Source organism: Erinaceus europaeus, chromosome 19, assembly GCF_950295315.1.
Source record: "Erinaceus europaeus chromosome 19, mEriEur2.1, whole genome shotgun sequence".
Lineage (NCBI taxonomy): Eukaryota > Metazoa > Chordata > Mammalia > Eulipotyphla > Erinaceidae > Erinaceus > Erinaceus europaeus.
The window spans coordinates 58,984,423-59,000,440 of NC_080180.1; the positions used below are offsets into that span (position 1 = coordinate 58,984,423).

At 42.4% G+C, this 16,018-nt stretch overlaps 1 protein-coding gene across 7 annotated transcripts in view; it reads left to right on the forward strand.

Moving 5' to 3' along the window:
- Positions 1-16,018, forward strand: part of INPP4B (inositol polyphosphate-4-phosphatase type II B) — a 672,916-nt gene that overhangs the window by 164,654 nt on the left and 492,244 nt on the right. For all 7 annotated transcript variants that reach the window (XM_060179039.1, XM_060179034.1, XM_060179038.1 and 4 more), the window contains exon 7: positions 6,389-6,468. In XM_060179039.1, the coding sequence (XP_060035022.1) occupies positions 6,389-6,468 (80 nt within the window). The remainder of the gene's footprint in view (positions 1-6,388; positions 6,469-16,018) is intronic.

Below are 16,018 nucleotides of genomic sequence, written 5' to 3' on the forward strand. Positions count from 1 at the left end.
TCTGCTTTCTCTCTCTAGCCAAGAGAGTGATTGACACCTTGCATGGGGCCAGTCGCTGAGTCTCTGCTTTGGGTGCTTGCTCCAGAGTGATCATTGGGAGTGCTGCAGTGTCCTGAGCAGGTGAAGCTGAGGAAGAGGGGAGCTCACCGGGTAGCCTGTGGTGCAGGACAAAGCCTGTGGGAGGGAAACTGGATGCCAGCTGGCCTGGAAATAAGGCCTGGTGTGAAGCTATGGAAGACTGCAAGGAACCTGGGCTGTACCTTGACATGCTGCGTATTAACTAGCCCTGAGATGGCATGTAAGCCTGGGTCCTGCCATGCTTACAGGTGACACCGGACTCCATACTGCTATGTCCTGGACCCTGATAGCATCTTGCATGACCTAAGATGAATCTGTAAGAAATCAACGTTGTCGTGCACTCAGCAGAAATTAACTGCACAGGGTCATAGAAGCTTTAATTTTTCTTTCCCTTTCTTTCTCTCCTTTTATTGCCACCAGGGTTATTGCTGAGGCTCTTCGCCAGCACTATGAACCCATCACTGCTGGAGCCCGTTTTATTTTTCCTTTTCTGCCTTCTCTCCTCTTTCTTCTTTTCTAGTTTTCTTTCTATTTTATTTAATAGAAACTGAGAAGGGAAGGGAGATAACATGGAGAGAGGAAGACAGAGAGAGAGACCTGTAGACCTGCTTCACTGCTCCTGAAGCTCCCACCCTGCAGGTGGGGAGTGGGGTCTTCAGCCCAGGTCCTTGCACATGGTAATGTGTATGTTCAACCAGGAGCACAAATGCCTGGCCTCTGAGGCCACAGAACCTTCATATTTTTGTTTTTACTCTTCATATAGACTTTCTTCTAACATAATAATCCCTTGAATCTAATTTTTAGTTTTCTTTTTTAATTGCAGGTATGAACCTGCCTATACTTAAAAAGAAAAAGATTTATTTATTTATTTCTGAGAAAGATAGGAACTGGATATCACTCTGGTACGTGCGTTGCCAGGGGTTGAACGTGGGACCTGCTGCTTGAGAGTCCAGAGCTTTATCGACGGAGCCACCCCCCAAACTGCTTCTTCATCTTTATGGGGAGGTGATTTTTATAGTACACTCTTTAACACAGAGACACGACTTCTCATCTCCCTTTGGTGTTTAAAAAATGCACCAGGATCCCAATGTCCCTTCATCCTCTCCCTTTACCACCTTCCCCCAAATCTTTTGTTTTGATAGAATCTGCTGCTCCCAGTCCAAAATTCATCTTACCTTTTCCCTCACTGCTCTTTGTTTTTAATTTCAATCTATAAGAGTGATAATTTGGTATTGGTCTTATTTAATACTATCTCTTAATACTCTGTATCTTCCAAAAATTACTTCTGATGCGCTTAAAACACTTTCAGATCACCAGCCTTTTAGATGTGTTACCTTAATCAGAATGCCAACTAGTATTTGTGAAATATTTCCCATTTTCCCAGAAAGATACTAACTGTTCTGTCTGGGTTACCTTAATTCTGATAACAATGACTGTGGGAAGGATATAGATACTATCATTTTCGTTTTGATATATGATTCTGGGGAATTATCCTAGGACCTCATTCATGTGAAATACTGTTTTGCATTCCAGCCCCTAGTATACAGATATCTGTCTGTCTGTATGTCTAGGTCTGTGTCTGTATCTATTTTATTGGATAGGACAGAGAGAAATTGAGAGAGGAAGGGGAGGTAGAGAGGGCGAGAGACAGACAGACACCTGCAGACCTGCTTCAGGGCTTGTGAAGCGGCCCCTCTGCAGGTGGGGAGCTGAAGGCTCAAATCGGCATCCTTTTGTGGGTCTTTGCTCCATGCTATGTGCTCTTAACCAGGTGTGCCACTGCCCCCACCCAAACACCTGATTTTTTTCTACTGAAGTGAAGCAAATGCACGAACACTTACTAAAGAGTGCACTGACAGGAAATTTCAATGTTCCTGTTGCAATGTGAAAAAAACACACTTGATCTTCAAACTGGAAGTATTTTATTAGAGTATTTTAAACAACATGTCATCCCATGGTAGTATTATTTTTTCAGAATAAATAACATCATGTTTTGACAGAAAGAACAGCCCCTCTGGCCTGACACATTTCCTGAGGAAATGTCATGAGGCTGTTACCCAGATTGATCCTTAACAGACTGTACGATTTCTGTAAGCTCCTCTTACCCTCCTTTGAGATTAAGCATGTGCCTGGAGCTGTGCTAGTAGGAGTGGCCTGTAAGCACATTGCTTGGAGCTTGTTGGATACCCACAGACACAGGTCCAGACAGTAGCTGCGGCTCAGAGGCGGCCTCACCATTGTCCAGTTTCCACCTGCTCCGGGCACTGGAGACAATCTGACTCTGCTCTCCAGTCCTGCTCGCAGCTGTGTCTCCTGCTGTCTGTTCCTGTCTGAAAATAGCCCCACACGTGTCTGTCTCTCCTTGCTGCATTCCAGTCTGGGGTACTGGCTGCTTTTACCACCAGAAAGGCTGGAGTGACATTCATGGTATGTGTAGTTTGTTGTATTCAATCTTCAACAATCCATACCTTCAAAATACCAAAGGACAAAGAGAAAATAATTTGAAAATTGGGGGCATTATTCACTTCTGACCAAGTGAGCTCTAGAATGAAGATAGAGTGATTAAAAACCTAATTATGGGTGAAGGGGGAGTGAGATGGCCAACTCTTTAAATATAAGATGCTAAAATGAATTATTTGCAGCTGGTATAGAACCTTGGACGTTCATAATTGAGAGCCTGGCTGTGATCCCAGGGACTATATGTCAGGGAAATGTTTTCACTCTCTCAGTAAATAAATGAACTTTAAAAAACATAAAAATGGGGCCAGGCTGTGATACACCTGGCTAAGCTCACACAGTGCAGCATGCAAGGTCCTAGGTTCAAGCTCCCGGTCCCCACCTGCCAGGAAAAAGCCTCACAAGTGGTTAGGCAGGATTTCAGGTGTCACTCTGTTTCTCTCACTTTCTGTCTCCCCCTCCCATCTCAGTTTCTCTCTGTCTGTCCAATAATAAATAAACACACATGGGAGCCGGGTGGTGGCATGGTGGGTTAAGTGCTCATGGTGCAAAACACAAGGACCAGCATTAGGATCCCAGTTTGAGCCCCCGTCTCCCCACGTGCAGGGGAGTCGCTTCACAGGTGGTGAAGCAGGTCTGCAGGTGTCTGTCTTTCTCTCTCCCTCTCTGTCTTTCTTCCTCTCTGTCTTCCACTCCTCTCTCCATTTCTCTCTGTCCAATCCAACCACAACAACAGCAATAACAACAATAATGATGATAAACAAGGGCAACAAAAGGAAAAAAAAAGTTTAAAAAATTAAAAAATAAAATAAACACACACACACATACACACATTTGCCTCCAGGGTTATTGTTGGGGCTTGGTACTGGCACTGTTAATCCACTATTCCCAGTGACCATTTTTTCCTTTTTATTAGATAGGACAGAGAAAAATTGAGAGCGGAGAGAGACACATGCAGACCTGCTTCACTGCTTGTGAAGCTACCCTTGCCTTCAGGTGAGGAGCCAGGGACTCAAACAAGGATCCTTGTGCAAGCCCTTGTACTTAGTACTATCTGCTCTTAATCTGTTGCACCACCACCCAGTCCCCCATAAATCAGTATATTTTTATTTTAAATACATGAAATATAAATGAACCTCACAAGGGAATCCGACAGTAACGCAGCAGGTTAAGCGCAGGTGGTGCAAAGCGCAAGGACCGGCGGGCGTAAAGATCTCGGTTCGAGCCCCCGGCTCCCCACCTGCAGGGGAGTCGCTTCACAAGCGGTGAAGCAGGTCTACAGGTGTCTGTCTTTCTCTCCCCTATCTGTCTTCCCCTCCTCTCTCCATTTCTCTCTGTCCTGTCCAACAATGATGACATCAATAGCAACAACAACAATAATAATAACTGCAACAATAAAAAGGGAATAAATAAATAAATATTAAAAAAATGAACCTCACTTTGCTATTACCATTGTTCACACTGACAAGTTTTAAAATTCTGCATTTCAACGAATCAGTTTTTATAAATACCTGCAGAGAGAGCGGTGCTTTTATATTTAATAATATAACTTACTTAAAATTTTATATTGATGGCATTCATTCATACTGTCATTAATAGCTGCCATCTGCTTTCTGTGTGCCAGACAATGGGGAAGTTCTCAGAAAACAGGAGAGTCGCTAGTGGAGTTTCTGTCTTTTTCTTAGGGAGACATAGAAGCAGAGAGGCAGAGAGGCAATAGCCCACCGCTTCCTTCTTGCAGTGAGGGCAGGTCTCAAACCTGGGCGGCTCACATGGCAAAGCGACACATACACTGCCCATGTGAGCTGTTTCACCATTCCCTGGTGGAGTTTCAAATCTCAGTTTGGAGGGAAGGATAGAGGAAACGGTGAAATAAATGAAAATGTCAGATGGTGATGAATAGCAGAGGGGGAATTTGACAAAATGAAGGGTGGAGGATTCCTAGGACAGAGGCCTTATATTATGTCAGGGAGGGTTGCTCCTTTGTTCCAAGAATTTTCTAGCAGGTGTCTCTGAACCATTGGCATGCTATGTTCAATTGCTTCTCTCCCAGGTTCTCTCTGTCTACTAAAAAAAATAAAGACTCAGATTTCTGTATGCTTTATTCATACAGAAATTGGACTTTCTCTTCTGCCTTGATTCAGCTCATTTCACCGCCTTTGTTTCACAAATCGTGTTTCTACATAACACTTCACTGGACACTTCAGCCTCCTACTCCTCTGTCTCTGGTGACTTGACATTCAAGTCACCAATTTTAGTTTCAAGTTAATTAACCACTCTCATTAATCCATGCATCTTTAGTAGTGTCTGGGCTTTGCCAACCTTAGAATAAGGTTGCATTTTAAAAATGGGAGCCTCTAAGAGTTTTGAACCAGTTCTAAGCCAGAGTTTTGAAAAGGAAGAGAAAAATTTTGTCCTGAACCTTCTTTTCTGTGCTCCACAACTGACTATGTTCATAGACTGAGTATGTTCATAGACTTCTTTAAATAAAATCCACATGCTTCCTCTTCAAACACCTTACTGGTCTGACTCTCTAAATCCAGTCTTTGTTCTCATGCCACCTGCCAAAACCCACTTGAGAGACAGTGTTCCAGAAATGGTGATGTCGACGTCTCAGAGTGCATTAGGCAGCGATTACAAATGTAATAATATATGTTTGATATTTATATGTTAAGTTATTGGCCTTGAGGAGTGAATGTGAAATCCTGCTTATAGAATACAATGCTATTATGAATTTGGAACCAGAATATGGCCAGAAATATATATATATATATATTAAATCCATTATCTTTATTTGATAGAGACAGCCAGAAATCAAGAAGAAGGGGGAGACAGAGAGGGAAAGAGACAGACACCTGCAGTCCTGCTTCACCACTTGTGAAGCTTTCCTCCTGCAGGTGGGGACCAGGGGCTTGAACCTGAGTTCTTGCACACTGTAACATGTGCGCTCATCCAGATGTGCCACCACATGGTCCCTGCTGGAAATATTTAAAAAAAAAAAAAAAAACATGATGTGGTCCAGGAGGTGGCGCAGTGGCTAAGGCACTAGACTCTCAGGCATGAGGTCCTGAGTTCAATCCCCTGCAGCAAATGTACCAGAGTGATGTCTGGTTCTTTCTCTCTCTCTCTCTCTCCTATCTTTCTCATTAATAAATAAATAAAATCTTTAAAAATACATGAGTTTTGCACTGGGTAAAAGTGAAAAATAATTAAAAAGTTAATTAAAAACTCAGTTATATTTTCATATTATGAGTCAGAAGTATAGAAAGTAAATAATCATAGTCAATACCCAGTGTGATAAGAAAGTTTAGAAAATGTAACTGGATAAGGACCATTATTATTTTTCCCCACATGTGTTGGGATAGAAGTGTCCCAGCTGTTAAGTAAAGAAATAACAAAGGAAACAAATGCTTTCAACATTGCTGTGATGGAGGGAGAAATATAGCATTTCTATTTATAACTTGTGCAGAGTCCCACATAAAAATAGCTCCAACTAGCAGACTTGCTCATATCTGAAATACAAAGTTGTTGCTGCCAGTGACTTGAGGAATTCTACTAAGAAGAGCCACAGTTTTTGGTAAATGTTCAAAGTCTATTGTCTTTTCTTTTCAAACTACTTTTCATATGCGAGGGAATTAGTTTATGGAAAAGTCCTGCCTTCTGTGTTATGCCATTTGATACCTTCCTGCTGATATGTTATTGATAACTGTATCTTTTCCAGTGAAGCATTTGTCAGACTCGTAGAGATAATGCTTCCTTTTTCTGAAGACTGATTTTGTGAGATCGATAGGATGGGTAAAATACACACAGCTGCAGAAGGTAATGAAAGCCATCTCTTCTCTCTGGTTTTCAGCGAAGCTTCCTGGGGTATGCCGTCTTCAAAGTGGGAGAGCTACTGAAGTCAAAGGAGCAGCTGCTGGCTCTGAGTCTCAGGTGGGTCTCTGCAGCAATGCAGGTAAAGCTAACGGACTGTGTGTTTTATTGATGGTCAGTTAGGTTTCAGTGTCAGTTCTTGCAGACATCTGAATGCCGGCTCAGAATGACTTGCATTCCCCGTTGCAACAGGTTGTGGCATTATTCAAGTTTCCATTCACGATCTTTCACAGATTTCAGAGCCATTTCTTGGCGGGTAAATGAGCATTAAAGTTAAGAAATTTTTTGACAGTAAGAAAGTACAATTGATGTGATTATTTTTTTTTTCCTGCTACTTGCCAAAATGTTACTCAAGTTATTCAAGTGATTAACTCAAGGAAGTTTGAAATGTTTGCTAGAGACAGCCTTGTGGATTTATCATCATAGACTGTAATTTACCATGATAGTTGCTACAGTGTATTTGTAAACACTTATATAAGTTAAAAGACTCTTGTGGTAAGGTGAAACTTAGGCTGGGTATGATGTACTGCACCCAAGCAAAGGACTCCTGGGAAGAAGGGGAAGGGGCAGGATGAAGAAAGAGTGGGGTCCTTTTGTGTTTCCTAGAAACCAGTCAAGGGGAGATGAGAGCTTATGCCTGGGTCTTAAAGACTAGACTTTAAGCCACTAGCCAACTATTCAGATAAAAAGCAAGATGCATGTTAATAGAGATAGTCAGTCATAGCAGTTTGGGAGGGTAAGTGCAGCATGTTTTGATATAAAAGGGAACAATATTTAGGGAGTTGCACTGTATTTCAATACTAAGAAGGACATTCAATAGAATAGATGTCTCTTTATGACTTCATACTCACTTTGAAGCAATAGCATGTTGAATTCAAACTGCCTAGTGAATTGGATGCTTGTGTGCAGTAGGGGCTGGTGCCTTGCAGTATTTGTACATTACAAGTGAACATAGAGTTGTAACAAAAGTGTCTGTACATCTCCTGGTGCTTGTCTACTGATGGGACAGAGACCAGCCCCAGGGAAAAGGCAAAAAAGTGCCTTTGTTGTGTCTGCCCTGCCCCTCTTCAGAGGGGAGGAATCACTTCAGTAAAGGTGCTGTGGCTTATGATGCGATCTGTACTTAAGATGGTCTCTTTTCCCATATTTTCCTGATTCTTAACTGATTTGCATCTGAACTTAGGAGAGGACATGAAAGCATTGGGTTGTTGGAAAGGCCATGGCATATTTTTTTTTCTGTGTCTTCCTATGTGAAAAAATGAGGCATGGGGCAGGGTGGTGGCACACCTGGTTAAGTGCGCACACATTACAGTGTGCAAGGACCTGGGTATGCAAGGACCTGGGTTCAAGACACTGGTCCCCACCAGAAGGGGGAAGGTTGGTAAGTGTTGAAGCAAAGCTGTAGGTATCTCTCTTTCTCTCTCTCTCTCCCTCCCTCCCTCCCCCTTCCTTCTCAAGTTCTGACTGTCTCTATCCAATTAATAAAGATAATTAAAAAAATGAGGCATGACTTTCCTGAAAGTCCCAATAGCTCATGTTCACACAGAAGCATAAGAGATATTTGTTCTGTTGAGGTCATTGTCAGCCCGCCAGTTTCCTTTCTACCATGCATCTTAAGGCTCTGTTAATTTTTTCTTGACTTTTCTGGGAGTCAAAACTAACAATCTTTATAGCTTGCTGGTGTTATCCCAATCATGCTTCACTAAGGTTCTTCTCAACTTGAGGTATATGAGAGCCTACTAGAGAGGCCTGTCTCCCAGGCCACAGCCTAGAAAAGCATCAGTCTAGCATGGCGGTTGGATCTCAGCCAAGTGTCTCCAAGAGGATATGCAGTGTCACACTCTGAAGTAGCCTAGAATGCTTAGCAGACTTCTTGCTTTGTGGAGAATGTCATTGCTGCTGACTCACATACTCTTATGCCGATGATAACATCACAGCCATTAACATCAGTCACACACTATATGCCAGCTGGACACTGGCTTTGCAACAGAGATCATCTTAATACACGAGAACTCCTGGTAAGTGCATATACTACTTTAGAAGGATAAGAACAGGGGCTGGCCGGGTGGTGGTGCATCTGCTTGAGTGCACATGTTACGATGCACAAGGACCCAGGTTCGAGCCCCTAGTCCCCAGCTTCAGGGGGAAAGCTTTACAAGTGGTGAAGCAGTGTTGCAGGTGTCTCTGTCACTCTCCCTCTCTATCTCCCCCTTTCCTCTTGACTTCTGGCTGTCTCTACCCAATAAATAAATAAAGATAATAAAAAATAAAAAAAGGATAGGAACAGAAAAGTTAAGTTGGGAGGAAATAAAGGAATATGACCATTTCTCATTTGGAAGAAATTAAGACAGGTTTCTATATTCAAAATTAATATACCTATTCTATCTTAATTTATTTTCATTAGAGGACAAAAATTAATAAAAATGTTTCACTTTCAAAAGAATAAAGAATGTATTTAAGCCCCTGGTCCTCACCTACATGGAGAAGCTTAACGACTGGAAGCAGTACTGCAGGTGTCTCTCTTTATCTTTCTCCTTCTCTGTATCCCCCTGATTTCCCTCTTGATTTCCCTCTGCCTCTATCCAATAAATAAGAAATATATTTTTAAAAAATCAGTTTTGAAGTAGCTAAGCCACTCCCCTTAATGCTAGACAAATTTGTGGAAACCTCTCCTTATGAGTCACATTTAATAGACTTATCATAGCTTTCTGATTTTCAAGACTTTTTTAGACTTCTGAAGTAATTTATTTTCTTCCCACGGATGCTGTAATCTCTAGGGTTCTTGTTGAAAGAACAGTAGGTCAAGACTAAGAAGCACTTTGTTCTATTTTTAATACGCTTTTGCAATGAGACTATCTTCAACTCTTTTTCTATTGTTATTATAAAGCTCTAGGAATCTGCTGTTTATGTAAAAACAATTCCACAAAATAAATATATTTTGTAGACCTCATCCTTTGGTGACAAACTTCCTAAAACTTGTTTTTTTAATACTTATTTATTTATTCCATTTTGTTGCCCTTGTTATTTTATTGTTGTAGTTATTATTGTTGTTGTTATTGATGTCAGTGTTGTTGGATAGGACAGAGAGAAATGGAGAAAAGAGGGGAAGACAGAGAGGAGGAGAGAAAGACACCTGCAGACCTGCTTCACCCCTTGTAAAGGGACTTCCCTGCGGGTGAGGAGCCAGGGGGTCGAACTGGGATCCTTATGCAGGTCCTTGTGCTTTGCGCCACATGCGCTTAACCTGCTGTGCTACTGCCCGACCCCACCCCCTGTAGTTATTATTGTTGTTTTAGTTGCTGGATAGGACAGAGAGAAGTCAAAGGAGGAGGGAAGATAGAGAAGGAGAAAGAAAGATAGACACCTGCAGACCTGCTTCTACACCTATGACATGACTCCCCTGCAGGTGGGAACCTGGGGCTCAAACCCGGATCCTTGAGCTGGTCCTTGCTCTTTGCGCCACCTGTGCTTACCCTGCTGTGCTACCACCCCACTCCCCTAAAACTTGTATTTACTAAACATACAAGTTCCTGTCCATTGTACTTTTGGTTTACTTCTTATCATATAACTCAGATTACCAAACACACAGACTTGTCTCCTTGATCGTCTCATGTGACTACTATGTCGTAGATGGTTCAAACTGGAACTTTTCAAATCATGTTTTTCTATAGACAATTTAAAAGTGCAAGACCTATATGTCTGGTTTATATATCTAGACAATTTAAAGGTGCAAGACCTATATGTCTGGATATATATCTAGACAATTTAAAGGTGCAAGACCTATAAGTCTGGCTTATATATCTAGATCCACATGTCATGAAATATGATGACATACATTCTTGAAGTTCTAGTAATTGTTTACGTTGGAGAAAATGTCTCCACTATGTGGTTCCTATTAATAATCCTCATGTCCCTTTAAACACAAAGCCACTCAGTGTCTCAATGTTGACGCTTCTTCCTCACGGGGCTTGATGTTTCTGTTTAGCATTAGTTCTTTGGCTTTTATATTTCTTGTAGTTTACTTGGCTGGTTTGTCTTTGGTAATTTCTGGCTCTCCAGAGTCCCTTTAAGTCTGAGTCTTATTTTGTACCTCTCACTTCCTTCATAATGTAAATAAACTGGAGTGCTTTTCTAGAGGAATGCAATCATAGGCATGAAAGATATTGGCTAATCTTACAGTCCTCGTAGTAATAAAAATAAGATGCTGTCTGCTTATGCTCTGATACTATTAGATTAGGAAACAGAGATATTTTCTTCTAGACTTTTATCAGATTAGCCTATGACGACATGATTTTTGCCTTTTTACATATAAAGATATTTTCATGTCGAAAGAAGTTAAGTAACTTATAAAATGTCACATTGCTCAGAAGTAGGAAAAGCAAGATTGGAAGCCACATATTTCTGACTGCAGTCTGTCTTCTTAAGGACTTTTTTTCTTATCTTCCTTGGCAATGAAGGAAACAGAGCTGTATCAGAGGTGTGTCCACATCAAGGAACTTAGTAATGGTGCTCGGGTCTGGGCTACCTGTGATGGTTTCTCTGGCGCTGCGTCCACTGCAGCACCTGGTTTGCCAGAAGTGAGGACATAAGGTCACCTCAGCATGCAGTGGGGGAAAGAGGAATGTCAGCCATGATGGTGGAGAGTGGAAGCCAGACTTCAGGACAGGGGGACCTGCAACTGGGTGTAATCTACCCACACTCACCCCCAGAACAGTAGCAGTAGTCGTCTTCAAACCTGCATTACTGCCCAAGAACCTGCTTGCTCTGCCACCTGATCTGAATCTCCCTGGATGATAAAATCAGAGATTGGGGACATCATACAAATGTTTTGAGTATTTAATCTTAGGATTAAATAATAGGATGGAGATAGGGCTACAGTTGGGAAAAAAAACGATGTGACTATGTATTCAGACAGCCGGGAGGAAGCAAGAGGGAAACAGGGAAGGGAAGGAAGAGGGCGAAAAAGGATGCCGGAGACAGTGTGTCTTTGGAATATCATTTCTGGAAATAACCGAAATAGGTGGCAGTACTTCGACCACGTCTGAGTTTTGTGGCATGTACCCTTAGAGTTTGAATCTCGGGGGTCAGGCGGTGGCTCAGTGGGTTAAGCGCATGTGGTGCAAAGCGCAGGGACCGGCGTTCGAGCCTCCGGCTCCCCACCTGCAGGGGAGTCACTTCATAGGCAGTGAAGCAGGTCTGCAGGTGTCTATCTTTCTCTCCCCCTCTCTGTCTTCCCCTCCTCTCTCCATTTCTCTATGTCCTATCCAACAATGAACAACATCAACAATGGTAATAATAATAACCACAATGAGGCTACAACAACAAGGGCAACAAAAGGGGGAAAAAATGACCTCCAGGAGCGGTGGATTCATGGTGCAGGCATCAAGCCCAGCAATAACCATGGAGGAAAAAAAAAATTAAAAAAATAAAAAAAGAGTTTGAATCTCATTGATTAATATTTTTCATACGCTAACGGCTGTGCTAGGAAAATCTTTCAGTGGAAACAGAGGGGCTGTGTAGCATGTGACTGGTGCAAGGAAGGACTTTCTGTTTGCTCCCAACCAGCAGGCGGGAGCTATGTGGCTTGCCTTATGTGCATTTTCTCTTTAAACCATCTGCAATATTACTGTCTCCGTTTGACAGCAACTTGTCAAAAACCAACCCCACAGCTGCTGATTGTATAAACTGATTGCAAACCCAGTTAGCTCTGCTCCAGAGCAGGTTCTCTTTCCATTGCCCTGCCTCCTAGGATCCTCTTTTTTATTTTCTTCTCTCCAAGGTTATCACTGGGGCTCATGAATTATCCCTACTGCAGGTGGGAAATGGGGCCTCCAGCCCAAATCCTTGCACTTAGTACTATGTGAGCTTAGCCAGGTGCCTAGCCACCCAGCAGCCCTCAGAACCTCTTCATCTGACAGAATCTTTGCTTTCTTCTACATTTTATAGTCACTCCTTTGAATAGTTTTAAGGGCCTCAATTATTATTTTTCTTAATGATTTAGCTTCAAATTCATGTCACATGCCAGAAACCAAGTACACATTCAGTAGTTATTTACGGCAATTTGATTCATGACCATGGCTTCCCTACATTTTTATGGGCAATGGCCATAACCTTAGAATAATTTATGTTTGAGTAAAATCTACTTAGTTTAAAGATTCACCTAATTCACATGTAATTGTGTCAAAACATTAGAGTTAGTGCTGAGGCAAGTGCCCCACAGAGCCCTTTTTTTTGTCACTGACAGCACTTTATCTTGTCACAGAAACTTTCAGTTCGTCTTAACAAAGGTACTATTACTGTTCTGCAGCCTTCAACATATCACCCCCTGAATTAAATAAACATTTCCATCACCTCGTCACAGCGAATAGAATAGAATAGAATAGAATAGAATAGAATAGAATAGAATAGAATAGAATAGAATATGACAGTGTTTTCTGACTATTGACTTGCAATTTATTCATAAAAAAGGGACTTTTTTGTCACTAGGATTATGGCTTTGACTTGGTGCCTGTGTGGCCTTTCCTGATGGCCTTTTTATTGTCCCTGTTTTTTCAATGTGACAGAGAGATAGTCAGTGACAGAGAGAAAGATGGACACCTGCAGCTCTGCTCTACAGATCAGGAAGAAAGACTCCTCCCTGCAAGTGGGGACCTGAGGCCTGAACCCAGGTCCTTGTGAATAGTAGTAACCTATGTGCTTTACCGGGGGAGTCACCACCTGGCCCCCCATAAAAAGGGAATTGCTGTCTGTTTTCACTTAGTGAGGAGCATTCCCAGCATGCTTCACATAGCGAGCACAGGCCTCTAAGGATCCCAAGTTGGCGTATGGTGCTGTGTGTTATAAGGGTGACGTGTACGAGAGAGCTCGGGACGAAATGAGCACTAGACTTTCTGCTTGCTTTTAGATTTCGCCTTTTAAGTAGCATCTTGTGTGTACAGATGAATGCGGAGCTGCATCCATAGACTGTGCAGGTGGGTGTGTACTTAAACATCTGTATCAACTCAGGACCGTGGTGCTCGCTCACAAAGCACAGGTGCTTACTGTTGTTTTTCAGTGTGCGTGCTTATAGTCACGTCGAGGTTAGGAACTACAAGATCGTTCGGGTTTTATTGTTTGGGGCATTTAAAATTTAAGTTAATCTACCTAACACATGCACTTCTGTTTTGCTGTCCCTACAAATAAAAGTGCAAAAATAAATCCATATGTGGGGTGGTGAGTAGGTAGCATAATAGTTATGCAAAGAGGCTGTCATGCTTGAAGCTCCAAAGTCCCAGGTTCAATCCCCCACACCACCATAAAAGTTAGAGATGAACAGTGCTCTGGTAAAAAAAAAAATATATATATATAGATAGAGAGAAAGAGAGAAATAAAGAAAGAAAAGAGAGAGAGAGAGAGAGAGAAAGGAAGAAAGAAAGAAAGAAAGAAAGAAAGAAAGGCCATATTTTGTACTTGAACCTAGTCTCCTGGAGGCATGCTCTTGAAAGCTGGAGGTGGTGATGTTTACACTACGGAATATGGTTCTGGATACAGACGCGTTCAGGTGATGGGGAGAGAGACTTGCTCAGGCATATGACAGGTCGGGAGCTCAGGTGTGTTCTGTAGACAATAGGGCAATGGGTCAGAATTAATTTTTTCTTGGAGATCTAGGAGAGAATTTAAACACTCCCCCTTTCTTTAGATATCTGAGACTAAGTTGACAATACCAAAGACTTTAGAATACAAATTATTTTTGTTACAGACATAATCTTACTTTTATTATTTTTTAAAAAAAATATTTATTTATTTTGTTGCTCTTGTTTTTTTTTATTTTTGTAGTTATTACTGTTGTTGTTACTTGGTTTCTGGCATGTGACATGAATTTGAAGCTAAATCATTAAGAAAAATAATAATTGAGGCCCTTAAAACTATTCAAAGGAGTGACTATAAAATGTAGAAGAAAGCAAAGATTCTGTCAGATGAAGAGGTTCTGAGGGCTGCTGGGTGGCTAGGCACCTGGCTAAGCTCACATAGTACTAAGTGCAAGGATTTGGGCTGGAGGCCCCATTTCCCACCTGCAGTAGGGATAATTCATGAGCCCCAGTGATAACCCTGGAGAGAAGAAAATAAAAAAGAGGATCCTAGGAGGCAGGGCAATGGAAAGAGAACCTGCTCTGGAGCAGAGCTAACTGGGTTTGCAATCAGTTTATACAATCAGCAGCTGTGGGGTTGGTTTTTGACAAGTTGCTGTCAAACGGAGACAGTAATATTGCAGATGGTTTAAAGAGAAAATGCACATAAGGCAAGCCACATAGCTCCCGCCTGCTGGTTGGGAGCAAACAGAAAGTCCTCATTGTTGGAAAGGACAGAGAGAAATGGAGAGAGGAGGGGAAGACAGAGAGTGAAGAGAAAGAGAGACACCTGCAGACCTGCTTCAACGCCTGTGAAGCGACTCCCCTGCACGTGGAGAGCTGGGGGCTCGAACCGGGATCCTTATGGAGAAAGAGAGACACCTACAAACTTGCTTCACTGCTCTTGAAGCATCCCCCTTGTAAGCAAGGATCAGGACATGAACCTGCGTTCTTGCACATGGTACATTACCAAGGCTTTGTTGTTCTTTATTAGAGACAGACAGACAGACACAGGCAGAGAGAGAGAGAGGCAGGCGCCATGGCACAAAAAGCTTCCACCAGTATGGTGGGGGCCAGGCTTGAACCTGTGTCCTGCACATGGCAAAGCAGCACACTATCCAAGGCAGCTGTTTTCCTGGCAGGTAGGTCCCCAGAGCAGCACCTGCAGTTCTCCCCTGAACTCTGACACTCGCCTCAGAATCAAGAGGGAACGAGTCACACCACCAGGTGATCACCATGGGCTCCTCAGCCATTCAGAGGTCTTACCAGTTTAACCTTCAACTAGCCTGGTCTGGGAAGCAATAGTTTTCCTCTTTAGGCAGTATGGAGACTGGGGACCAGCAGTTGAGGATAAGATCACCCAGATAAGAAATTGAAGGGGGGCAGGTGGTAGTGTAGTGGGTTAAGTGCACATGGTACAAAGCACAAGGACTGGCATAAGGAGCCTGGTTCAAGGTCCTGGCTTCCCACCTGTGGGGGAGGGGAGTCGTTTCACAAGCGGTGAAACAAGTCTGCAGGTGTCTCTCTCTCTCCCCCTCTCTGCCTTCTCCTCCTCTCTTTATTTCTCTCTGTCTTATCTAACAACAACAGCAGCAGTAATAACAACAACAACAAGGGCAACAAAATGGGAAAAATGGCCTCCAGGAGCAGTGAATTTTAGTGCAGGCACCAAGTCCCAGTGATAACCCTGGAGGCAAAAATAAATAAATAAACAGGAAGAGACATGTTCCTGATAGCAAAGATACCTGTGATGTATATAACTTAATTAGTTTAACTTCTTTATTATTATTTATTTATTTATTGGGTAGAGTCAGAAATTGAGATGAGAGTGGAGAGACAGGGAGGTAGAGAGAAACCTGCAGCACTGCTTTGCCTCTTGCAAAGCTTTTCCTTCTGCAGGTGGGGATGGGGGCTTGAACCTAAGTTCTTGGGCATTGTAACATATGTGCTTAACCAAATGTTCCACCACCCAGCTTCCTACATTTAGATTCTTTGAATTAAAG